General features: G+C 36.4%; 1 protein-coding gene across 1 annotated transcript in view; it reads left to right on the top strand.

The window, feature by feature from the left end:
• The window catches only part of LOC141470764 (sodium channel protein type 5 subunit alpha-like), a 39,320-nt gene extending 14,312 nt beyond the window's left edge, over nucleotides 1-25,008 (top strand). Inside the window, 15 exon segments of the mRNA XM_074156995.1 lie at nucleotides 825-927; nucleotides 2,100-2,338; nucleotides 2,460-2,612; nucleotides 4,061-4,414; nucleotides 5,193-5,645; nucleotides 9,207-9,318; nucleotides 10,086-10,240; nucleotides 13,600-13,822; nucleotides 15,425-15,516; nucleotides 17,907-18,161; nucleotides 19,072-19,125; nucleotides 20,063-20,204; nucleotides 21,386-21,486; nucleotides 22,286-22,550; nucleotides 23,867-25,008. Coding sequence (XP_074013096.1) covers nucleotides 825-927; nucleotides 2,100-2,338; nucleotides 2,460-2,612; nucleotides 4,061-4,414; nucleotides 5,193-5,645; nucleotides 9,207-9,318; nucleotides 10,086-10,240; nucleotides 13,600-13,822; nucleotides 15,425-15,516; nucleotides 17,907-18,161; nucleotides 19,072-19,125; nucleotides 20,063-20,204; nucleotides 21,386-21,486; nucleotides 22,286-22,550; nucleotides 23,867-25,008 — 3,843 coding nt within the window.
• Nucleotides 25,009-25,414: the final 406 nt, after the last annotated feature.

Genomic DNA, 25,414 nt, shown 5'->3' with positions numbered 1-25,414 from the left:
AGTTCTAATTATGTCCTCCCTAATACTGGAATCTTCTTTCTATTTTCCTTTACCTCTTTGAGTCTCACCTATTCTTTGCAGCCCGTGTCTCCTTGATCTTTAGAAAGTGTGTTGGGGGACGTATTAATCAACTGAATCTTCGGTAATAATGCTGTGTGTCCCATAAGATACAAATATTGGCCTTTCTGTTCTTCAGTGCACGAGGAACACTGAGTTTTCCATTCTGTAACTTCTAATGAATGTTGACAGGCCTGTGATGTTTCTCTGTCTGAACTTCTAATGAAAACTTCCTAGTTTTAGGCAGTTCAATATTAGAACAGCTCTTGATAGACTTAATAGGGCTGGGAAAAATGATAATTTTGATTCACCAAACAGCTATTTTTAATGTTAATAAAGAATTATTATTTATTAATAATCAGTAACTCATAGTTAAATAGCCAACAATTTATTCAAACTGTTGGTCAGTGTTCTTTTTGCATGTTCTTTTTATCAGTTGCTGGAAAGATAGAATTATTTTTTTCCTTTGCTTCCCTGTTAAGGATTTTGTACTTCTTATATAATGGCATTATTATTGTTGTTAAATATTTTCAGAAGAAAACAACTTCTTGAAAAATGCTACTGGTTTTGATGAAATGTCCTTTGCCTTGAAAGGCAAACACAAGATATTGTTGTATTGTTTTGTTTTACATTCTTTCAGCAAGGTAAGATTTCATTACAATATGTATATAAAAAGGCATAGTTATCTTAGGCTGGACATAATTTTTATATTGCCATTTATTCATATTCCCTTGTTATATTATCTTCTGTTGTCTTTGTAACCAAAGAGGCAGATACTGCTTTCCTATGAATTGTCAGTGGACTCCATTAATGATCCTTTTCGAAGACAGAGGTTAATGAGTGCAGCCACTGTTATTACAGATAATATGCGTAAGTCATTCTTTAATGTTTTTCCTATGGTGATTGTGTAACTTGACCTAAGAGATCAAAATGTCACAAACAGTCAGCATTATTTTAGAAGTCACTAGGGGAAATCATGCTGCAATCCAATGTAAATTTCAGTAAAATAAATGTTCTCGTATCTCACGTAACTGTAATTACCAAGGATAAATCATGCCAGACCTATACAATAAAATGACTGGGGTTTGTGAATACACAGAGAGCAATGTTTTCATTTACCTTGACTTTAGAAGGCTTTCAACACTGGCTTCCGCGGTGTTTTTTTCACCCAAGTGTTAGGATCTGCATGGGTGGACAACCAGCGGGACAAAAAAGTGGTTGGATGTTTGCACTTCGAGTGTCTGGTGAGCAGGTTGTGTTCTACCTGGAGGCAGGTAACAAGTCGAGTACCACAGGGTTTCTCCTAGGACACATTTTGTCCAAAGTGACCTGGAGGAGGTCACAGAGGGCTTGTTCTTAAATTTTGCAGATGACACCACATTGTAGGGGGAAATGCTTGATGCGCTGGAGGTAAGGGCTGCCATCTAGAGGGACCTAGACAGGCTGGAAGATATAGGCCAACAGGAACCTTAGGAAAATTCAACCAGAACAAATGTAAACTTCTGTATATGTGCAAGAACCTCTTGTAATAATACAGGCTGGGACCTGGCTGGCTGGGAAGCAGCTCTGAAGGAAAGGGCAGTGAGCTGAGCATGAGCTAGCAACATGCCCTTGCAGCAGCAATGGCTAACGGTGTCCTGGACTATATTAAAAGGAGCATAGCCAGGAGAAAAGTGATTATCAACCTTTATTGAGCACTTGCTAGATCATATAGTATGCCCAGTTTGCTCCCCTGCAACTTCCCCAGTACAAGAAATACATTTGAGTTCAGCGGAGGGCCACCACATGTTCATAATAAACATGAAGAGGTGGGTAATATCACCTGTTTCTGTAATTATGAGATTTGTTGATGGTGACCTTTAAATAACCTGTTATTAGTTTGTGTAGAATGAGTGGAACACTTTTTTTCAATGATGCCATTCTGATCACATGAGATTGAATTTTTCTTTTCTATCTTTTCCATGTCTGATTGCCTTTTTCTTTATACTATGAAATTCCACATAAGATTATTTGTTATGTCATTTTCCTTCTTTGTCATTTAGAACTGCAAGAGTCAAAACTGAAATGTCCTTTGTTTTGGAAACGTTTTGCTCAAAAGTATCTAATTTGGAATTGTTGTCCATTCTGGAGAGCAGTCAAAGAGAAGGTGAAATTGGTAATTTTGGATCCATTTGTTGATCTCTTAATCATGGTTTGCATTGTTGTGAATACCTTATTCATGGCTCTGGAGTACCCTCAAATGCCAACCAATTACTGTAACATGATTTTTATAAGTGACAAGGTAAGTTAGGTCTATGTTAGAGTGAATTTGGAGTTATAACCCCGTATTTACTGGGGCAGTCCCTTAAGGAGACATACTTTTTCAGTGACTTTTTGCTGCATTTTCTTTCTCCTCTTTCCAGGTCTTCACCCTGATTTTTACAGTAGAAATGATCTTGAAAATCATCGCTCTCGATCCTTACCACTATTTTCAGCAAAAATGGAATATTTTTGATAGCATAGTTGTTATGGTTGGCCTAATAAGCTTTAAAGCAAATCTATCATCTTTCAGGCTGGTAATTATGTCTTTTTTAAAAGTACACGCGTTGTATAGATTTATAAAAGATTACAGTGAAATACCCTCAAAATATTTTACTTATAAATCTGTTAAATCAGTTCTCTTTGTTAGTAAATAGTAAGCCAATATGAATGTTTAATTAGAGTGACTATTAAATGAATATTAAAGAATGTGTTCAATGTGTTTCATAGAATCATTCAGGTTGGAAAAGACCCTTGGGATCATCGAGTCCAACTGTCAACCCTACTCTACAAAGTTCTTCCCTACACCATATCCCCCAACACCACATCTAAACAACTCTTAAACACATTCAGGGATGGTGACTCAACCACCTCCCTGGGCAGCCTCTTCCAGTGTCTGACCACTCTTTCTGTGAAGAATTTTTTCATAATGTCCAGTCTAAACCTACCCTGTTGCAGCTTGAAGCCATCCCCTCTTGTTCTGTCGCTAATTACCAGTGAGAAGAGACAAGCACCAACCTCTCTACAATGTCCTTTCAAGTAGTTGTAGAGAGTGATGAGGACTCCCCTCAGCCTCCTAACAGTTTAATATACTGTGTGTTTTGGATACTATAAATCCTCTGGCACGGTGCACCCCCTCGGAGATTTGACTTAGCAGAGAGTTCACTGATTCCCTGTTAGGTCTGTGCAGTGGTACTGCTCAACTACAATTCAGATCTTTGATTAGGAAAATATATTGTCTGACTGTTTTTATGAGCTTAAGGATAACAAAGGTTCCTTCAGAGCTTTTCCTTTTAAGTTGTGATTTATAAAATAATGTAGCTTTCCTCAAGGCTTAGACTTGAGGAAAAGTCTAAGGAGAGGTCTAAGGAGACCTCAAGGCTTTCCTCCATCTTAGGGAAAAGGAGGAGTAGCTCTGGGATGTCTACGTATAATGTTACTTTTTTGCTTACGTCCTTACTGTATATATAGAATGCTAAATATACTAATTATTTCTAACATTCTTTGTAGCTTTTCAGGGTCACCACACCTAGAAATTAAGTTGAATTCTGTTTCATCTTGTGTATCACAACTGAGAGATATTCTGAAATGCTAATTTGACTTAAAAATGTCCTTTTTACTTATGAGGGTGCATAGAATAGATCCCATCTGACTTTTCAGATCCTATTTTAGGTCTGTTAGGTGAGAGGTAGAAAAACTCCTTTTTTCAATTTTTATCTCATTACATTTGATTTATTCCAAAATGCAGTCATTTCATAAGCCTTGTCCAAGTACCTATAAGCCACGTGATTAAGATTACTATTATTGCTATTAATACTAATAGACTTACACATGCTTGTATCTAACTTAGCATGAACAATTTGAAATTATGATGGTGTTACTGAAGTAAAGACAGCATGATAAATGCAGGGTCTGTTCTTTATGTGTGCTGTGCTATCTATGCAGTGTTCACCACTCACATTGTTCTCTTGTGTTTTACTTACAGCTCAGGATCTTCAAATTGGCAAAGTCCTGGCCAGCCTTAAATACTCTTATGAAAATAATTCTAAACTCAGTTGGTGCTCTGGGTAACCTCACACTGGTTTTGATTATCACTGTATTCATTTTTGCTGTAGTAGGAAAGCAGGTTTTGGGCAATTATTATAAGATTAATTACTGTAAAATAAGCACCAGTAAGGATTTACGCTGGCATATGAAGGATTTCTGTCATTCATTCCTAATTATATTCCGAATATTATGTGGAGAATGGATTGAAACCATGTGGGAATGTATGGAAGTGGCTGGAAAAGGGCTCTGTCTTCCCATTTTCTTGCTAGTCCTGGTGATAGGAAACCTGGTGGTGAGTTTCAAGCTATTTTTCAGTCTCTACTGATTGCATGAAGTTACACTGGCATCTTTTTTTCCAAGGCAAACTTTATCATTTGAAGAGTATTCACACTGTTCTCTGGATGTTACTTAATACATGTTTTTCTTTTGTCTTTTTTTCCTTTTCCCCATCTTTCTCGTGCCGGAGGTAGCTGCTAAGCAACATACACAAAATTATTCCTTCTACCCAGAGTATATAAGTGGAGTGCTTTTGATAATTTGATTTCTTGATCTTTTGTGTTGTTTGGATCAAATAACCAAACTGTTCAGTGCTTTTAATGCTTACCAACTTATCCTTATATTATCAAAAGTTTACACTACACAGATTTCCTGGTTTATGTGACATATACTAGGTCTAATGTATATATACTGGAAGACTTTTTCATCTTTTCATCTTTTTCATCTGCTTGGTTTGTTGTTCTATACCAGATCCTTTGTGGTGGTGATGTTATTAAAAGTTAACTTTGCCTGCTGTTTTTCAACATATTTTCAACATGTCCTCATACGTTATGGACATCAGAGCATATGAAAATAAATTTGATATACCTAAACCCTCACTTATTTCCTTTTTCTGCTGCCTTTCCTTCCAGAAGGAGCCATATCATACTATATTAATATTCCAGTGTAATAGTAAATCATTTCATTGCAGTGGTTGATGAAAGCGAGATTGAGATTTTTTTTATCTAAGTAGGTTTTCTGAAATGTCTTTTCTGTTAGTAATAGTGACTGCAACTTTCTTTAACTATTTTAAGGTGCTCAACCTGTTCATTGCCTTGCTGCTGAGTTCGTTCAGTACTGGCTCCTCAACGGGACAAGAGGACACTGAAGAAATGACAAAATGTCAGATTGCCATTGCACGGATTCACAAGGGCCTGCAGTCTGTGAAAGAAAGAGTTTGGGATCATTGTGGCAAAATAATGAAACGAAACCACAAAACAACAGCCAAAAGGAAGTCTGCGGTGAAAATTTCTGCCAAGGACATAGAGGAAAATAACTATGCCATGACAGATGTCAGAAAGGATAAAGACAACAATTGCTTTGACATCGGGTGTCACAACACTGAAGAGAGATCCTCAATAACAAGGAAATGTGAAGAATTTTTACCCAGTCATAGTACCTGTGTTCTCATTGCAGTAGCAGAGACTCACACCAATGGAGGTGATGATGAGCACAGCGTGTGCACGGAAATAGAATACAGAGAACAGGTCAGATTAATGTTTGAAAAATTATTGTCACTTGCATCTGTAAATATAATCTTGAAGACTCAACGGTAGATGTCCCTTCTGTCATTTTTGCCTCTTTACTTTATTTGTTGTTCTAGTAGCTCCAAAATGCAAGAGCTACCAAATAGTCTTAGTTATTCAGTAAGAGATGTTGAATATCCACTTTTTCATCATTCTCCTCACTGATAGCCATAATTCTGCTTCTGTCTGTTTTGTTTCCATTTATTGCTGTCAATTGCTAAATAAAGTTTGACCAAGAGAGACATTCTTTCTTTTTGTCCCTTTGCCTTTTGGAAAGCAGGACTTTTGAGTTGCTTATATGTTGCTTCTCAATTGCACGGAATCCAAAGGGAATGCAAATAAAAGCTTCACCTTGAAAAAAGAATTATTATTTTTTTTAAACTCTCTATTCTCCTCTTGGATATTTTGGACTCCCCTTTATATCTCTTTATTTTACTGAGTTGGGCAGGATTAAGGTCAAGTCTTAGGCATTTAAATACTACTGCCTTATTCACAGGCAGTAATCATAAAAAGAACCAGACTCCAATATACCTTGCCTGCAATCTTTTGTCAGAAGGGGAACAAAATAAATATTAACCCTTCTCAGACCTGTACTAAAGGAAGAACCAATAGACACTGGTTTATACGACAGAAGGATGAGCTGTTTTGCAGGTTTTTGACATAAAGCAGGATAGAAAGCCTCTTGCAGAAAGTAGCTTATGAATTATTTTCATTTAAGTCTTTATATCAATTTCTGCTTATTTCTCCAGCTGCCACATTGAAGTAGGAATGAGCTTTTCCAAGATGTTGCAACTGTGCTTTTTTTCTTCACAGATAAAAGTGATGGTGTAAGCGTGTCCATTGTGGAATTTAGCTCATTTAAAACTCATCCAAAAGTGTGTGCAGCAAGATGAGGTTGAACACCAGGCTTTGATGACTATACTGTACCTAGATTAACTTGTTAAAGATTGTATTTTATGAATGTCAGTTGTGATTGTGATATCACCATATTTCAAACCTATCAGAACAGGAATTTGGGCTCAAAGTGCGGTTACCTAGTGTTACGCCATGACAGCAATGTCAAAAGCAGGTGCTATTTTTGGGTATGGATTATCATATGGTCAGTGTCTAGGTGAACTGCTAGGATCCATTTTATATGTTTTTGGTCATAAGAGGAGGCATCATCAGCGGAATATCTTTGGACAAGTTCTCAAAGAAGCAGAAATTGCTGATTTCCTTAGAATCATCTGTGGCTATTTGAAATTTGTTGTCCGTAAGCATTTGATGCCAGAAATTCCTTCCCCGCTGCAGTGGAATCTGGTATTGCTTGGAATTTGTAGTTGCAAAAGGACTGAGAGCTGATTGGGATCACTTAGATCTCCTGCCTGCAACTACAAACATGAGACAGTTGGGGTCCAGCTGCAAAGGATGATACTGAGCCAGTTCATCAGAATTTAGTGAATTGGATGCAGGAATCCATCAGTGAGCTAAATGTAGATCTTGAGGAATGATACATTTCCACAGTATAACCACAAGACCACAGTATTTGAAATCAAGGAAGAAAACATTTACGTGCCTTTTAGGGATACCATTATCTGTAAAAAGACAAACATGCTAAATTTTGTGGATGCTTTAGATTCTGTTAAAGAATTTTGACTTTTAAGAATGACTGTCCAGAAGAAAAATGTGGAAAACTAACTGTTTTGCATTATTTCATGCAGGGAGGCAGATTAAGACATAGAGAACAGCACCGGCGTTCAAGCGGCTTCAGTCAGATTTCTGGTACTTCTGAAACTATAAGTGGTTTTTCAGAAACACACCAAAAGAAAGAGCAAAAAGAGGTAATTATAACTTTTATCATCTTGTGGAATATGCAAGACATAAAAATTGCCACATTCAGCAATAAGAGGACAAACCGGGGCTTTCCCCAGAGCAGCAAGTATAATCCCAGTGAAGATGATAAATCTCTCTAGAGGTAATAATACTTTAAAGCATGGAAGTTTCATAGAAGAGAATCATAGAATAGTTTGGGTTGGTAGGGACCTTTAAAGGCCATCTAGTCCACCCTCCCGCCCTGCAATGAGCAAGGACATACTCAACTAGATGAGGTTGCTCAGAGTCCTGTCCAGCCTGACCTGGAATGATTCCTTTGGATTATTTCACTGATGTGTCCCTGTTGACTCCCATTACCTCAGGAACTCCTGGCTCATCTCTGTGACTTCAGGTGTGCTGCAGTGTATCCAGTGCATCTCAGAGCAACAGGCTGAGGGCCCTTGCTAGCATCCTATCCCTCTAACCATTGCCTGTTGTCCCACAGCTTGTCATGGGCAAGCTTGATATTGCCCCCCTCGAGCCTAGTTTAAAGCTCTGTCAGTGAGCCCCTCCAGATTGTGAGTGAAGACCCTCTTTTTTGGAAAGGTGTATCCCATCTGAAGCCAGTAAGCTTGGTGCCCTATAGGCCATCCCATTATCGAAAACCCCAATACTGTGTTGGTGACATCTGTTGGTGACTGTATGGTTTGCTCTCATCCTTGGATGCAAAAAATTTGTTCTCTAGAAACAGTTCCCAAAGCAACCATACATTTTCTGGACTAGAAACTTAGCTTATTCTAATACAGTACAGTTCTACATTAAAAAAAGGTGAAGAATCATGGCTTGCCTCCAGTGCCCCAGAAAATTAAATGGAAGTTCAGCAACTTGCTGGATTACTACCTCCAAAGGTCAAACCACTTCTGCATTTTCTGGTTTTAGAGAAAGTTGCCAGAAGTTTGGGGTTTTATACATTACTTAATTATAGTTATATAAAAATACTATTAAAAAAATAAAATGCTCATGAATTTAAATAATTGCATTTTTGTCTATGTTGATGATTCCCTAGGACCTTAAGTTAGTGTAGAGCATCATGGCTGTCAACAGAGGCAGTTCTCCCTTCTTCTGGCTTCTCATTCTTATCCCTGTCCTCGTGCTTTCCCTTTCCATGTCATACAGGGCACTTACACTATATGGCTGATAGATTGCATTATTAATTTTTATTTATACTTGTTTTCCTTATTGTCTTTAGTTTTAAGGGTGTGTATGTTACCTAGCAATAACTACAATTCTTTAAGATGCATAGAACATACATCTGTTTCGTTCCTGCTAGGCCTTCCTGTCTTCAAGCCTTTTGAGGTATGGTTTGTATCTCTGAAAATGAAAAGAAAATTGGATTGGCATGAAAAAATCAGTTTTCTCTAACGTAAAGTTCTAACATAATGTAATCTCTCCTAAACATTTTCCTTCCTGCACGTCCAATGCAGACAACTAGAAGAAACCAAGAAACTTATTAAATTAAAGCCATGGAAACAAAGATTAGGGATTAGCCTTTTTCTTTCCTATTATTTGTAATTTTATTTCAGTAGTTCAACAAAACTAAAATAATTTATACCCTATGGATATCTTTTTTGGGGGGGGGGGAGGAGGGTGATAAGTTTCATTTATTTTAAATATGGTAACCTTATTAATGAAAAGCAAATAAATTCCCCTCTTTGTCATTCTGTTGTGTAGAAATGTGATGTTGGTAGCTGTTCTGAAGCCAGCACTGTAGATCCAGTTATTCTTCTGGACACCTTTCCCAAGCCTGAAAAGCCACACCTACCTAAGGACTGTTGTGCAGAAAGTAAGAATCTTTTATTTATTGCAGTGACACCAAACAAACCAGTATTCAAAGCTATCTGTTTGGAACATTGGAACATTCCAAATTGGCAGAAACTATTTTTCCCGAGACACTTGTCTATAAACCTAAAAACTCAAATATATATACCTGAAACCAGCACAGAACTAGAGCATGGCTGGAATGCCTGAAGGCAGGCATTTAGTACCATATGAGATGCCTGAGAGTGTGCAAGACAACTGCGTGAAGCTGGCAGAACTGTCACAGAAGCAGTAGGATATCTGAAGAGGCCTAAAATGGTTCTAAACCCCTGTGTTTAGGCTCCAGATGCCACCTTTGGAGTGTCATTCAGTTTATATTGAGGCATCAGACTGTGGGTATCTGTATAGAGAATATAGTTGTAACATTTCTGCAGTGCAATCAAGTGAAAAAATCAGTAAAAATAATAATTTGCTCTACTGTAAATAAGTAATGGCTGGTTTTGTGCCCACAGGCCATCTGTGGGCACAAAAATTCTGCAGAAGGGCTTGTGGGCTCAAAAGTTTCTCTGCTTTTTCCATGTATGAGTTACTCTATTAAAAGAGACTATTTTGGCCTACAAATTTTGTCTTTTTTTTAGCTTTAGATCTTCTGAGCCCCAGTGTCACCCCATAGGTAAAACAGCACATTCTTTGTGTAGTCTGTAGAAGCTCATTTTAAGACATCTTACACTTTTTAGATTCCATGTCTCCACATTTTCCATGGAATCAATATGCTGTTCTCTCTCTTTTCAGGTTGTGTTGAGTGTTCCCCATGTTGTGCAGTGGATGTCACTAAGTTTCCAGGCAGCACTTGGTGGAAATTTAGAAAAACCTGCTACAGAATTGTTAAACATACCTGGTTTGAAAATTTTATAATTTTTATGATAATATTGAGCAGCGCAGCACTGGTAAATTTAATTTCAATTCTCAAATTTTGAATTGATGGTTATTAGTAAAGGAAAAGAATGATATTATTATATTTAATTTCATTCCGCTCTCACATTCCTTTCCCCAGGAAGAGACAAGAGTATAATAAATGTATCCCTTAGAAGTTATAAGGCTCTTCTCAACCTGGATAGGATATTTAAATATATGGAATCTTAGTCTTCTTCATGGAATAAAGTTCTTCACACACTTCTGTGCTGAATTAGGAGGCTAAACCAGAGTCTGAAATTATTTAGGAGAGCTTAAAAAATAAAAGTACTTCTAAATTTGTAAAGCAGACTAACTGTTCAGTAAAAATTTAAATTTAAAATCATCCAAACATTAAGATGATCAGAATCTAAAAGTGAAGATGGCTGCAAACTAGTAAATTACTTAATGTTTCATTGCTACTCTGATTATATCCATTTCTACATAATCACTAAGTCTCCTGAAAGCAATTTGTTAAATAAAACATTATATAGCGCAGAAGGAACATAACCAACTAGTGTGAAAAGCATACTATTGTTGTGGTTTCGGCTGAATTTACCAAAACCAGACCGACAGATGGTCTCCCCCCACCTTCTCCCCCCCAAAAAAAAAGAAGAGAGAGGAGGAGAAAGAGATAAGGAGATTCAGAAGTTTAGAATGAACTGAACTACTTTAATGAAGAATTAATATTAAAATAAAAATAAAGAAGAAAATAATGAAATAGATACAATATATACAAAACCGTATCAAGCTCCCAGGATGACAGTCACATCACCGGCAGGCACTGGGGAAGTCCCAGACTGGAGTCAGCGATGTATGGGAACTGGATTCCAGCTCTGGAGTCAAGAACACACGGATCAGGATCAAAGGCAGATGAACAGACAGAGTCCTCTCTGGACATCGGCCATCGCAGGAAGGGGGTTGACCCTTTGATCCCTCAGCTTTTATACTGAGCATGGGGCAGATGGGATGGAATACCCCAGTTGGTCAGGTTTGGGTCACCTGTCCTGTCCACTCCTCCCCACCGATGTGACCCCTCTACGTTTTTTCCGTTTCCGACCCTCTAAGGGGCAAATAACGAAATTGGCTGCCCTTGGTTGTTATAGCAATAAGTATAAGCAAGGGCCTCTCTGCACACCATTCCTTGGCATGGAGCACAAACATTGGGCTTATCATTCTGAGAACGAGCAGTTTTCTCCACAATATGCCGTTAATTTCCAAGAGTTAGAGGAGGCCTAGCTAGGATGTAAAGTTACAGAACAGAAAATTGGTTCGGTTTTACTTCAAACTGGGACAACTATGATACGATATGAAATGATATATGGTAGATGTCAGAATTTTCCAGATGAAATGTGTTCTGTGGGCAATAAATTTGAGCTGTGTGCTTTAAAATTTCTGTGGCAAAATCTCCCTGAGATTCCTGTGAGGGCTCCTCTGTACTCTCAAGGAACCAAACTGAAGTAAGGAAGGAAACTGAATTATTGTTTAATGTACGGTAGGAGCTAATTTGAACACAAAACTAGTTGGTGTTCAGATGCAAAATAACAGAATAATAATGTTTTCTTTTCATCAAAGATGTACTGTGGTGTCGAGAACTTTCACATTTCTACGATGCTATTGTCCTCTTGCGAAAAGGGACTTGTCCATTTTCTGTTTGTTTATAAAGTAGTTTCCTGATATGGGAGTTCTTGAACCAGCTAGAATGAAGGGATACCATACTATCAGGCACTTCCATGGCTTGAAAGTAAATTAAATGAGATGGTGAGCGTAGAAAGAATGCCTAGAGAAGTACGTGGTGAGTGCTCAGTGCTCAGAGCAAAGGAAGAGTTAGTAATTAGAAGTTTGGAAGAGCATTGCTGCTAAGGGACAGGTGATTTGACTAATGGATGAAAATCAAGGTAGCCAAGGTTAAACAGTTGAAAAGGCAATGCTGATTATCAAACTTGCTCAGAAAAAGAGGTAGGAAATGGTAAATAGGTTTATGTACAGGAATGCCAGGCATTCTCAATCACCCACAGTCAAATTACTAGTCCAGCGCACACAGTGACTGCTCTGCTCGGTAGACATTTCTCCTAATTGTAGCACAGTTGAATGACCACTGCTTCAATGACTGTTTATCTCCAGAAGCAGTATTACTGTTTTCTTACACTGCAGAGCAGGAGCGCATAAATTTTACCAGATTGTTAGTAACTATACACAGAAGCATCTCTGTTCCATGTTTTTTTCAGTGGGAATATAAAACGAAAACACAGCGATGATATTACATGAGTTTATTGTTACAGGTCTCATGATCTAAACATCTGGTTATGCTCCTGCTCCTCATTACCAGTGGCCTTTTAGATTGGGTTTAGTATGTCATAAATACAAGGGAGCAAATCAGGTCTGCTGTAATACCTAAATAATTATCTTCTCCCAGAGCACTGGAGACACATAGCAGAGGCACTTGGGTGTTTCTGCAAGAAACATTCCATGGTGTAATGTGACTGGTGACCTCTGACTGTTAAGACCTGCTGTGGCTGAGCTAATCCTGGCAAAACCATTGAGGTGTCTTTGCTACCATGCTCCCAAGGTCTGTGGACCATCTGGGTCTGTCTCCCATGTAACAGAGCCTGCTATTTCCCTAGAGAGAATGTTGACTGTTAATGAACTTATTAAAAAATAATAGCGGAATAGGAGATTTCACAGTCAGGTAAGGAGCTGTTAAGTGAAGAGCTGATATAGCTGTTAAAAGGAATTGGGTGTAGATTTATCAAAACTTAAAATAAATTATCAGGGCAGCAAATATATTAAACACAAGTGAATAATGATGTAAACTACAGCAATCAATATAACATCTTCCTAAACCCTTACGGACATTAAAGTAACATCAGGGTTTAGGTGGAAAAATGTGAAACTCCAGAAATGATCAGTTCCAGATAGTGTTTGCCATGTTTTTTCATATCTGTATTACAACTCTGCAGGCTGTCTACACATGAGTTTTTTGGAAGGTCTAGGTCTGAAAGACAGTGGTTAATGTCTTTAATTCAAGATTTATTATGAAGAATTTTAGACCAACACCTTCAAAATTATCCACTAACTTGGGAAGCCAAGATTTTTGCTAGCCATAATTGATCCTCGTCAGATATTTTTTGAAGAAGTGTAAACAACTGAAAGTATGGGATTTTTCAACCAACTTGAAAATGAGACTGTACTTATTTTACAATTTTGGTTTTTATTTCTAAGCATAAAACTTAAGTGGTAGTTGCTCATAATTTAATATAAAATAAAATAAACCAAACTCTGTATCATGTGCAATTTTAAAATAATTTTCCGTAAAACTACTGAACTGTTTTAAAATTGTTTTCTGAAATTCCAGGCATTTGAAGATATTCACCTGAATGATAGAAAAAATGTGAAAGTGCTCCTAGAGTATGCTGATAAAATATTTACCTACATATTTTTTATGGAGATGCTTCTGAAATGGGTAGCTTATGGTTTGCACAGTTATTTCACAAATGCCTGGTGTTGGCTTGACTTCATCATTGTATGTGTAAGTATTATATTCAGCTTATTTTGAATTTTGATTTTTTTGAATTTTGATATTTTGAATTTTGATATTTTCTATGTAGAGAATTGCATGTAAGATCTGATTATGAATAAACACAAGTGTAAAAGACAGTTTCCAAAAGCTGAAAAAAAATTGCAATCAAAAGAGACTTTGGTACAAATTTAAATGAAAATTCTAGGTAATAATCCGAAGTTGCTTACAAAAATTTATCACTGTCATCGAGGATCATGTTGGTTATAAAAACCTTTTCGAGTGTAGAGAGAGAGTGAAATTAGCGATCAGAAATAAAACTAAAATAAATTAATTAAGATGATAGAAAAATGTGAAACTGCTGGTAACTCCGGCATTTAGCAACAAAAAAGCAGAGTTGCTTCCTTAGAGAGGGAAGAAATTTAGATCGTAAAGGTAGTTGAAAAATATTGTTGGAAAAATAATTTATCAGAGAGTTAAAGACATAGGAAAATATGTTTTGCATTGCAACCAAAGAAATCCTAGCAATCCTTTGTATAACTATAAAGAGAAATGCTGAAATCATAGAATCCTAGAATAGTTTGCATTGGAAGGGACCTGTAGAGGCCATCTAGTCTAAGCCCCCTGCCATGATCAGGGGCATCTTCAACTAGATGAGGTTGCTCAGAGCCCCGTCCAAATCATCAATAGTGAGATGGAGGACATGCAGTGTTTAATGTATACATATTTATTCTGAATTCAAAGATATATAATATAATCTTGCCGTATAAGAAGGAAATATTTTTGCTTGTCACCGACACACTGGGAAGATACTGAAGTTAAATATTTTAAAATAAGGACACCTAAAGAGCTGGCTTTCAGTAACGTCAAAATAGCTGTTTGATGGCCTCTGAACAGTTAACATTGAAAGCTGTGAATTATTAGGAAATTCCAACAGAAAAATCTAATATTATGGCTCTTTACAAAGAAGGTATAGCATAACTTTAGCAATTACAGTTCTGTAATATTAATAGCAGTGCTGTCCTAAACAGAGGAAAAGGATGAAAATATCCAATGGCTACACAATGAAACAACAAATTCAAACAAGAAGAGGCAAACCATGAACAGTGGAAAAAAATCCCTATTATTGAAACGATTTTCTGATGTTTTCAATTTGTTTTCTCCCTTATGAAAATTTAAAATGAAGACTGGATATCTTTTCAAAAAGAATTTTTGTTTCCACACCATATAACTGTCTTCAATTATGAGGAGTTACTGTATATGCTTCTAAGCACAACTATGCAGAAAATGGAAATAATTTATTTGAATAATCCTTTCTGGTCTTGTATTGTGTGAAATTTCCATAGTTATCAATTTGGTTGTTATACTAGCATACTAAAACGTTTCGGGAAAAAAAAAAAAAGTGTTTCAAATTAGAAGAAAATAATTCCATTATTTGAAAAATATTAGGAAAGAGTGAAGTAAAATTGTATTACAGTAACTTTGAATGTGTATTTTCTACATTTGACTTACTGGTCAAAGATCCTGTAACATTCAGCCTCTGATTGCCTACTGACACAAAAAATATATTTTTTTCTATACCATTTAATAATCTCAGTTTTAATTCAATGAACACAGCTATCATTTGTTTCCTGGGGACTAAGTGCTCCTTCCAAAGCCACACCACTTTGTTCCTCTGGGAGTGCCCTGAAATCTCTCAGGACTCTTAGAGCACTGAGGCCTCTACGAGCTTTGTCAAGATTTGAAGGGATAAAGGTAAGGATGTTGGGGGGGTGTGTGCGTATTTTGTAATAGCTGCATTTGAAATTTTTGGGGAAAATTACAACTTGAATCTCTGTTTTGGGACTTGATGGTATTAAGATGGTTCAAATTTCCTACTTATATCTTGTGGTTGTTATTTTGCAATAATACCTAACACACATAAATTTATAAATACAAATTAAATAAGTAAATTGGATTATAATGTAGTATCACAAAGAATTATTACGTTCAGTAATGTGAACACTGGAACATGTTTCCATGTTCAGTGCAATTTGCAGAACAAACTAAACAAGAATTTTTTTTCACTTGCATTTTTCCGAAACCCATTCTTTGGTTTAGCTTAGACAGGGAAAAATTTCATCCAGTTTATTTGGCAAATTCTTCTGGGAAAAAAAAGACTATGCTTGAAAAAAAATAGGAACCATTTTTAATTACTTGTCAATAGAAAAGAAGCTATCTATATAGTTATTACAGAAAACAAACTGTAAAGCGATGAAGAAATCCGTACTGTGGAAGTTATCGTTTATGAGTCTCCATGGCGTAAGAAGTGTGGTGACCACAGTCTGTCCGTAATTTTTTCTCATTGCCTGAGGCAAGAAATTGGGACCTGAAAAAATGGATTCATTAATTCATTGCCTCTATGGAAACTATTCACTTTTTTGTAAATCCTTTTCATAATTCCCCTTCTTTAGGCCGCTGTCAGCTCATCTTGACAGTTATCTAGAGAGGCTCACATACCACATTTCAGATTCTCCAGCATGAATCTGAAAGATAACAATCCTTTTGAACTTAAATAGGGTGGGATTTTCTTAATAGCAGAGGAGATTCTTCTAACTCAGTTTTAAAAAGCTGCTCTGAGCGAACTATCTGTAATCTTTAAAGGGGAGAAGTTAAACCTTGTATAATGCAAATCATCTGACCTGTGTTAGATCACAGAATGTGATGAGACACTAAATCCAGGCCCCAGGATGGATATGGAGCAAATCCTTCTGGAAGCCGTGAAGGATAAGAAAGAATCAGTTAGAAACAGCTGGCGTGAGTTTGTGAAGGGCAATTTTTGCCTCTCAAACCCGATTGTCTTCCATGATGAGATGGCTGAGGGAGAGAAGAGCCATCTGTGGTCTCAGATACTGGTTTTATCTGGTTTGGTTGGGTGGACTATAAACTGGGCAGAAAATTGGCTGAACTGCCAGGTTTAATGTGCCGAGATCATCAGGATGAACTTCAACTGGCAGCTGGTTTCTAGTGGCTCAGAGGTCAGTCCTGGGACCAATACTGCTTAATGACTTAGTACCCTAACGAATGTGGTGGAAGTCCTCAGCAAGTTCACAGATGATACAAAATGGGATGAGCAGTTGGTGGCAAGGCTGCTCTGCAATGAGAGCTTGACAGACTGGAGATATGGGCTGGAGAAACATCAGGAAGTTCAGCAGAAGCAAATGCAAAGTCTTGCACCTGAACCAGAAGAACCACATGTAACTGTGGCACACTGAGAAATGAGTGGCTTTGCAGAAAAGGGCCTGGGGCAGACAGCGTGTTCAACATGAGTCAGTAGAGCAACAAAGAAGATCTACCACATATTGGGTTGTATTAGCATGAGTCCAGCCAACACGTTGAGACAATTCACTCTTCTGATTTTAGTGCCTGTGAGACTGAATAAGGAGTATTGCGTCTAGGTTGGGGCTCCCCAGTGTAAGAAAGAGATTAAATTACTGGAGAGTGTCCAGCAAAGTGCCACCAAGATGGTCAAGGGACTGGAGAGGTGAGGCAGAGAGAATGGAGCTTATTCTGTCTGGAGAAGAGAAGGTTAAAGGGAGAATCTGATTGGGATCTAATTAGATAGGGGATCAAATTGTTGTCTTTATCTCCTTAATGGGAGGTTATGCAAGAAATGGAACTAATGTTTTCTGGTAGGCCCACAGTGAGAAAATGAGAGAGAATGAGTTGGCTGTGAGGGATATTCCAATTAGCTACCTGGGTGACAGTGTGGGTGTCTGGACCATAGATTGTCCACAGAGGTTGTTGAATCTTCCTCAGGGTTATTTATGATGTTGTAGAAAAGGCAGATCATACAACCCAATCCCCGTATGTGATTTTTAGATCCCACAGCTACTACAGATTCATAATCTTATTTTATATATTTCTTTTACCCAAGGATAGTTCTGTTTTACTTCCTTCTCAAAAAGGCAAGATAGATATTGCAGAATTACATGTTAACACAAGGGTGAAGTTGAGCTGAAGGCTGGCTTTAAAATTGCCATCTACTAGTTTTTATCTGGGTGAGAATCTGCAGTAGTTAGAGAGGGAAAAATAAGTGTTTTTTTGGGAAGGTGTTCTAATGAATGTGAATAATTCACTCTTTTCATTCATTTTATTTCTTTAAGGTTGTTGTGAATGCACTCTTGGGAGCTATCCCCTCAATCTTGAACGTTTTGCTCGTCTGCATTGTCTTCTGGCTCCTATTTAACATTACAGGAGTAAAATTACTTGGAAAAAAATTTTGGAAATGCAAACTCGAGAAAGGAAATATCAATCTAATTAAAAACAAATCTGATTGTGAGTTCTATGGTGGAACATGGACAAATAGTGATGTAAACTTTGATAATGTTTCAATGGGATACTTGGCTCTTCTCCAAGTGGTAAGTTCTAGAAAAACACACTCAGTTTTGTTTCCATCAAGGAAATGTGTTGAGCAGCCTGACCATGGGGCACCACTACACTTCGATTTATCTCACTGAAATTCGGGATTTTTTCAGTTTCCATAAGTATTTTGCTTATCTATAAGCTGCTCAGTTCCTCCTAAAGAACACTTTAGCATATGAAACCTTGTGTTAAAATCAAGCACTGTGTTTCATGGCTTTTCAGTTTTGCTCTAATTTTAACATACTAAGCCTGAAATAGTCTGCATGTTACTGGATTTGAAGCTATTCTCATTTTCTTTAATAAAAGTTAGTTCAGAATGGATGAGAAAGAGAAAACATCATGCAGTTTATTTATATTTCTTTTTTTATTATTATTATAGAAGTCATGAAGTATTGAGACACTAATTTATTGATCTCTCTAATACCACACAAAGGAGAGAAAGGCATTTTTAAAAGTGGCTGTTATCCCTGTATCTTTCCTAGATAAAGTTCTTTGCCCTGTATCTTCCCAAGTGTTCTATGATTCTGCAGAATTGCTAAAAATCACAGGAAGGAATCATCTGCTCTTTGCTTAGAAATTGTTCTTATCCTTTTAGGATATATTTGTTAGTTAAGCTGAACCTTTTAATGCTTTTTCAAAAAAAATGAGAAGTTACAAAAATTTCAATTTAACAAGAATTAAACACATTTCGTAGGATTCGTGGCATTTTTTTTTCTTTTCAGGAAATAGTATTTTTTTTTCTCTTTACTAAACTCTAGTGAATCATACTTCCAAGCAGATCTTTGGAAGTGATGCACATTTTTATAGCACACTGCTCACTTTTCCACAACTTTTAACACATTTATATTAGTTCTACCTATTTTTTTTTAATAATGATAGTAACCTTAATAATGTGGTTTTTTTCAGGCAACTTTTAAAGGTTGGATGGATATTATGTATGCAGCAGTGGATTCACGTGAAGTATGTCACTAAAATGAAATTTTAGTTTTTTTCCCTTTCCTTCTTTCCTTTTCTAGCCATACAATTAATTTGTTCACCTTTTTTGCAATATTAAGTCAGAAATACTAGCGGATGAATGCCTCAAACTGCACGGTGAAACAATAATCCTTAGAGTACCAAATATCTGGAATTTAGACAAAAGAAAACAGGTCAAAATAGAGTGATACCACACAAAAAGCTAGTATATCAAGAATGCAATGGCAAGATGTTGCATGTTTTGGATGAGTCTGTTTTGGGAACAGAGTTCAGAAGGTCTTGGAGTGCCTGAGCTTTTGAAGCATTAAACCAGCATGCATCTTTAGGCAGTTATTTCTGGAGGTTTTCTTCCCTATATTTGACATCCTTACTATTTCTTCCCCGTTTCCATGTGTTGTTTCTCACTCTCTCACTAGTGCTGTGTGTTTCAACTTTTCTATGTATAATTTAATTTGCATTTTCCTTATTCATTCAAGCGCTGTACTCTTGAATGTAGTGAAATAGCTGCTAATTAAAAAGATTATTCCTTGTAGGGCTGCTCATAGTGAGCTGGCATTTTAAAACTGCTTCTTGTCTGGAGTAGCATTCAAGGGGGTGATGATTCACCATTATGTTTAGTCTGAGCTGTTTTTCTAATCTAGGCCTTCTCAGTATCACTTCTGATTGAAACTGCTTATCTGTTGCTTAAGAACTTGCTAGAGCTGGATTTGGCTATATATCTTTGTTTGTAATTATCTTTACAAACAGTAACAAGACAGAACAGGACAGTTGTTCTACTTGTACATCTAATTAAAGGTTTAAATGTGTAGAAATAATTTATCCCTCCTGACAATAAAAAGATTTATTACAAATTGGAAACAATAAAGCTGTGATTATCTGATTTTTACCAATATTTTTTTCTGTTTCAATTTTTTTTTAACAGATAGATGAACAGCCAGAGTTTGAAGCATTCTTAGCCATGTATACGTATTTTGTGATTTTCATTATTTTTGGATCTTTCTTCATGCTGAACCTTTTCATTGGAGTGGTTATCAGCAATTTTAACCAACAAAGAAGAAAGATAAGTACTACATGAGCTAATTCAGGGTCTCTTGTAATCCCAGTTTGATTAAGTGAATGCTAGTTAGACATCTAGATGTCTAACATTTTCGTTAGAGATGGAGAAATTTAAAGTAATATTTAGATACCAAGTTCTGAAAACAGGAGTCCTCTTTTCCTCAAAGCTTTTCGTAATTTACCTGTAAATTCTATTTTCATGCCAAGTCCTTAATTTGTTCTAAGTAGGAGGATGAAAAGGAAATGAGGAGGAAAGCGTGGGTAGTTTTAGAAAAGAGAAGCCAAAAAAAGTTACATAGACTTTGCTACAGGAGAGTGGCATTCTTTTCTTCTGCTTTGAACACTTACTTGATTTCCTTTTATAACAAAGTCCCAGTTATTATAATCCCAACAGACAGAAACAATGCCCGTTAAGTACCTTACGAGCCTGAAAACACTTACTAGAAGTTCATGTTGATGTAACACTTTTTTCTTTTCTCAGTTCATGCTGTAAGTGTGCCTTTTTTTCTTTTAATTTCTTTGCTGTTTCTTAGGGATTTTCATTGAGATTCCATATAGTGAAGTTAAACTTAATTTTCAGAGGTCTTGAAGAGTGATTTGAAGTGCAGGTACCCTACAGAACATTGTTACATGTTTATTTTACAAAATGCTAATAATTCAATGCTTTTATGATGAATGGCTTCTCATGTATTCTCGGTTCAAAGTGATTGCTGAGTAATACAGGTGGCGTAGATGATAATGAGTATCAGAAATTCATTATCAGGAATCTCCCGTAGAACTTGGGACCAAAGTGCTTATTCATAATCCTCCATTTACTTGCAAAGCCAGCAATATACTTCTGTTCAAACCTTTCCCAAAAATATTAGTGCAAAATATATTGCTTGTTGATGAGTCTTATGTAATTTTAAAAATATGAAATAGATTTGTAAAACTTCAGAAAGTCTCTCACAGTTGAGGAAACTGACTTGGGAGCACAGCCCAGACTAGGCTTTTGTTACCAAACCCTGATCAGCTTTTTGCAGGACATATTGCAGAGAAGAAGGGGAAAAGGAGAAATGGTGAAGACACATTTTGTCTCTGTGCTCTCTTAGACCCCACTCACCACTTTTTTTTCAACAAACTTGCTGATGTTTATTTAGTTGACTGCTTAAACTTCAGCTGAACAGCAGTATTCTTTCCCTTTACTTAGGTGGAAAAGATCTATTTTTGACTGAGGAACAGAAAAAGTACTATAATGCCCTAAAAAAACTTGGATCCAAGAAACCTCAAAAACCCATCCCAAGACCACTGGTGAGAACATCTTAAGTAGAATATGATAGAATGTATAAAGATGGTGAGAATATTTAAACTCAGTAGCCAAGCATCTGCAAATAAACTTCACATTAGAGCCCATCATCTTCCTCATTCAATACAGTATTTACATTTTGCTCTCTTTCTTAATTCCATCTAATGCAGTCTTTCTTTGTGGATATTAATTAAGGGCATTTACAGCCTATTCAAATTTGTCACCTATTCAAATGTACAACCTATTTATAAATCTTCATATTAAGTGTTTGCTATTCATAACATGATCTTAGTTACTTAAGTTGCATGATATTGCTTCTGCAACTAGATTGGCTTATTGCAGGTGAGAATGAATAGTGAGTAGTACATGCCCCATGGCTGGTTTTTTTCACTTTTAAATAATCTTATGCTTTATTTCTTATAGTTTCTTAAATTTAATTCCAGGCTTGGCTGCACATAGTAACTATCCCGAGGTTTTCTTGCTTATGATATTTTAATTAGAATTCCTTATCCTAAAATGTATGCTTCAATAAGTATTTCTATTACAAGAGCAATCACAATGTACTCTGAATGTTTTCCTGCTGTATAATTTTTTCTAAGGAAGTGTGGTTGCTTTATACCTGAAAACACTTAGAACTGTTTTCTTGGAAGGTCTCAAGAAATCACATATATATGCTTCTAGTAACTTATTGTTAAATTTATTTTCTCTTAAATTCTCCTTCTAAGCACAAATTACTGATTAATATTTGAATGTAGCCTGGGTCTTAGAAGTAGCATTAAGCAGTTCTTCTCGTTCTCTCCACAGAATGTGTTCCAAGGATTACTGTTTGATATAGTAACACACAAAGCATTTGACATCACCATTGTGACTTTCATCTGTCTAAATATGATCGTTATGATGGCAGAAAATAACCAGCCTAACGTCAAGGCTGTTCTTAATAAAATCAACTATTTTTTTGTGGCAGTATTTACTGCAGAATGTGTCATAAAAATACTAGCCCTAAGACAATACTTCTTCACCAGTGGCTGGAACCTATTTGATTTTGCTGTTGTGGTCCTTTCACTAGTTAGTAAGTATCAATCTTTATTAGGTCAGGTAACGTGTCTTCCCAGTACTAAGCCAAATTTCAATATGAAGTAACCTCTTACAAATAGCTGAGAAAAAAAATTTCAGATCCATTGTACTTTTTCAAAATATATGGTAACTGATTCCTTCTAAAAGGATATATTTTTGTTTTCCCTATATTTTTGCAGAGTACTAGAAGTTAAATGGGCAGGTTTTTTTTTAAAAGTATGAGTTTTATTGAGTAATTAACAACACAGTAACATCTCTTCTAAGTTATTGTACTTAAACCGTTGTCCTAATGTTTTTATGCTTTCAATTTAAGTGTAATCACATTAACTGTTGTTTTCACAGTAAAAGTAAACTGAGGTTAAATTTGTATGAAAAATGGGAAAGATTTATTTCATTTTCCAGGACTTTCTTTTAAGAAGGCAGATCCTGTGGGCTGATTTAGAAAGCTCAGGAAAATATAATTGGTCAGCACCATTCTAAACCTGGGCCACTATTTGTGACTATGAAAAGTCTTATTAAAACTGACTTGGTTTAGCTTTGCTTTTCAAATAACACTAGATGCTTTTTGTTTCCTCTACAAAAAGTGTCATATATAGCTTTAGTTTATTGTACAGTTTTTGTGGTCTGTCCTTCCTACTCGGACTCAGGTTATGTCATAGAATAAAGGACAGGAAAGGAAAACTGATCTGAGTTCTCTGCTTCATCCCTAAGCACAGTATCCCTTTGCTATCCCACGCAACCCAGAAAAATGCTGACTTTTTAAGTCTTCTGTTTGCAATCGTTTACATTACTAATGTATCACTGAAGGTACTCATTACTTTGATAGCAGGAGGACAGAATGAGGTGTGATGAAGGACGAATAATGAAAGACAGTTTTCCTATTTCTCTAATCTCATTCAAATACCAAGCATTAATGAAAGTCTCGCATTTAGCACGTGGCTTAGGCCTGTAGAAGCAGCAGAGATCAGACAGCAGGTAGGAGACAAGCCCCATAGCTTCTGGCACAGGGGGTGAATGGATTTAAAAGGATTTTTTAAGTACTTGAGCAATGCATAATTTCATCCCCTGAATTACAGAAATTTGGGAGAATGCAGTTTCCAAACTATACTTATTCTTGATACCTATTTGTCTTTCTTTTCCTCAGCTCTTTTGTAAGCAATTGCATTATTGATGATAATGTTTTTCTTGAAAATGAGGTAATGTGATCAATGTTACTTTCAACATCTGAAGCATAGAATATAACAAAATGGACATAAGTAGGAATTTCACTTATATGGCTTAACAACATTTTTTTTCTTTTTCATTTCAAAGGTGTTGGACTTTCTGCAGGCTTTGAAAAATTTTTCTCTCCTACGCTTTTGAGAATTATTCGTTTGATACGAATTGGCCGAATCCTGAGATTAATTCGAAAAGCTAGAGGAATTAGAACTCTTCTTTTTGCGTTACTGATGTCTCTTCCTGCACTGTTCAACATTGGTCTTTTGCTTTTTCTGGTTATGTTCATCTATGCCATTGTGGGCATGACAAACTTTGCCTGCCTTGGCTGGGAAGGAGGGATCGATAACCTTTTCAACTTTCAAACCTTTGATGGTAGCATGCTCTGTCTTTTCCAAATTACAACCTCAGCTGGTTGGGATGGTCTTTTGGTCCCTCTGTTAAGAGGATCTCGTTCATGTGCTCCCAACTTAAATTTAACAGGTGAACAAAATTGCGCAAATACAGGAGTTGGTATTTTATATTTTGTAAGCTATGTTATTATATCATTTCTCATTGTTGTAAATATGTACATAGCTGTCATTTTAGAGAACTTCAATGTTGCCACTGAAGAAAGCACAGACCCTCTCTGTGAGGATGACTTTGACATGTTTTATGAGACCTGGGGAAAATTTGATCCTCAGGCAACGCAGTTTATTGAATATTCTGCTCTTTCAGACTTTGCAGATGCTCTGGCAGAACCTTTACGCATTCCAAAGCCAAATAAGATTCAGCTCATATCCATGGACCTCCCTATAGTTAGTGGAGATAAGATCCACTGCTTGGATATCTTGCTTGCTTTCACTAAAAGGGTCTTGGGAGAATATGGAGATTTGGGTGGTCTTGAATTACATATAGAAGAAAAATTTATAGCTACCAATCCATCTAAAGTTTCTTACAAGCCAATTACTACTACCCTTAAAAGAAAACAAGAGGAGGTATCAGCTCTTATTATTCAAAGGGCCTTCAGGAGGTATTTGATGCAGCGTTCTTTTAAAAATAAATCTTTCTTATACTGTCATAGACATTATAACAGTGCTGTCTTTGAAGAAACACATGAGAAGGAAAGTCTTATTGCATCAATGCTTAATGAAAATAATGGTAGGAAGCTAGATAAATCACGGACTACATCTTCCATATCTCTCCCTTTATTTTATGATGGTATTGCTGAAACAGATAGCGATAATGTGGACACATAAGGCTGCCCGAGGCCGCAGCATTTTTGATTAAACAGGTATCAGTTATTTTCAGATGGAGAAATAGTACTCTAAATTTATAATAATGATGGCAGTCTTTCAGTATTGTGATTGTTCAGTTTTTTGCAAATGTTCCTTAAGCATTTAAGCTTTGAACAACTGTGTCATAAATATTAAAGGAAAATCAAACCATGGAATTTTTTTCCTCAGCTACTGGAGTAGGTGAGTTAATTTTTACAACTGTCATTTTTTCTGTGTTTACAGAAGAAATCCATAGAAGTTCAGTTGTAGCTGTAATATGATCTAGAAGTACACAAGGCTGTAGAGCAATGTAGATTTCTTTAGAGATAAAGCCTGGTTTGAAAAATTGATTATTATGGCAAAATTAAATAATGAATGCATTTTCTGT

Source organism: Numenius arquata, chromosome 12 (assembly GCF_964106895.1).
Source record: "Numenius arquata chromosome 12, bNumArq3.hap1.1, whole genome shotgun sequence".
NCBI classification, from domain to species: domain Eukaryota; kingdom Metazoa; phylum Chordata; class Aves; order Charadriiformes; family Scolopacidae; genus Numenius; species Numenius arquata.
Note: the sequence above shows the minus strand (reverse complement) of the source record. Positions and strands in the feature narration are given on the sequence as shown.